Source organism: Gopherus evgoodei, unplaced genomic scaffold, assembly GCF_007399415.2.
Source record: "Gopherus evgoodei ecotype Sinaloan lineage unplaced genomic scaffold, rGopEvg1_v1.p scaffold_167_arrow_ctg1, whole genome shotgun sequence".
Taxonomy (NCBI): Eukaryota; Metazoa; Chordata; order Testudines; family Testudinidae; genus Gopherus; species Gopherus evgoodei.
This window is the reverse complement of record NW_022059830.1, coordinates 74,234-75,862: the sequence shown is the minus strand read 5'-3', so window position 1 is coordinate 75,862 and position 1,629 is coordinate 74,234. Positions and strand designations below refer to the sequence as shown.

General features: G+C 43.3%; 1 protein-coding gene across 1 annotated transcript; it reads left to right on the top strand.

Annotated features, from left to right (window-relative positions):
• Nucleotides 1-352: 352 nt before the first annotated feature.
• On the top strand, nucleotides 353-1,315 carry LOC115639977 (olfactory receptor 14A16-like). The gene has a single exon (XM_030542870.1). The coding sequence runs from the start codon at nucleotides 359-361 to the stop codon at nucleotides 1,313-1,315; it is 957 nt and encodes a 318-aa protein (XP_030398730.1). The 5' UTR covers nucleotides 353-358.
• The last annotated feature ends 314 nt before the right edge of the window (nucleotides 1,316-1,629 follow it).

Here is a 1,629-nt window from a genome sequence, read left to right as displayed (position 1 = left end):
TTGGTTAACATTTTTGATTTGGGTTGTACTTTTTTCTATCCTCCATACTGCATTTGATCAAGCCACATATTGGGCCAGATCCTCAGATGATGTAAACTGACTGAGCTACATTGACTTTAAGGGAGCGATGCCAATTTACACTCCTGTGATACCACAGCAGAGTAGTGCTCTGTTTGTGAGTGGTGAGGAACACTAGCTACTCCAGTCAATAGTAGTGACCAATGCTGTGCACCTTTGACATTCACATCATGAGAGATTATGGAGAGGGGAATCAGGGTCACTCTCTCTCTAAGTATAATCCTGACCATTGCCCTTCTCTTTCCCTCCACATGCAGGACATCATGAACTAAGCAAGAAAATGTCCAACCAAACCAAAATAACTGAGTTCCTTCTCCTGGGATTCTCTGATGTTCGGGAGCTGCAGATTTTGCACTTCTTGGTGTTTCTGGTGCTTTATCTGGCAGCCCTGACAGGGAATCTTCTTATCATCACAGCCATAGCTCTTGATCACCACCTTCACAGCCCCATGTACTTCTTCCTGATGAATTTGTCCATTCTAGATCTCGGTACCATCTCTGTCACCATCCCCAAATCCATGGCCAATTCCCTCATGAACACCAGGTCCATTTCCTATTCTGGATGTGTCGCCCAAGTCTTTTTCCTCGTCTTCTTTGCTGTATCTGACTTCGCCTTACTCACCGTCATGGCATACGATCGATATGTCGCCATCTGCAAACCACTGCACTATGAGGCTATAATGAACAGGAGAGCTTGTGTTCAAATGGCAGCCAGTGCCTGGATCAGTGTAATTGTCTATTCTTCATTGCACACGAGGAGCACATTTGCAATCTCCTTCTGTGGCAGCAATGAGGTGAATCAGTTCTTCTGTGAAATTCCCCAGCTACTCAAGCTTGCCTGCTCTGACACATACCTTGGTGAAGTCGAGGTACTCATCTTCGGTGCATGTTTAACTTTAAGCTGTTTTGTTTTTATAATTCTGTCTTACACTCAGATCTTCCAAACAGTGCTGAGAATCCCCACTGAGCAAAGTCGGCATAAAGCCCTATCCACCTGCCTCCCTCACCTCATTGTGGTCTCCTTGTTTCTTTCCACTGGCATCTTTGCTTATCTGAAACCCACCTCCAGTTCTCCATCAGGTCTGGATCTCATGGTGGCTGTTCTTTATTCCATACTGCCACCAGTGATGAATCCGATCATCTATAGCATGAGGAACAAGGAAATCAAAGCTTCCCTGAGGAAACTCACTGGGTGGAGGTTGTTCAGCAAGAATAAAGTGTCTATATTTCTCTTATGAACATGGATTTTGTCTGTGTTTCTTTACAAACACAGTCCATTGATGAAACTTTGTTATTGTCCCCATAAGAATATGTTGTGTTTTTTTTTATGCAAAATGCTGTATTTATAGTGGTAAATCCAGACTCACTCGACTAAGTCAATGGAGTTATTCTAGGTTTATACCAGTGTAAATAAGATGTCCATTAACACGTCTCCAGTCATGAGGAAGGAGGTGGGGGGTGGGGTAGTTAGTGGATTACGGATTGTCATAATAAGCCATAAATCCAATGTCTCTATTAAGTCCATGATTTTTGGCATCTAGCAACATTATGA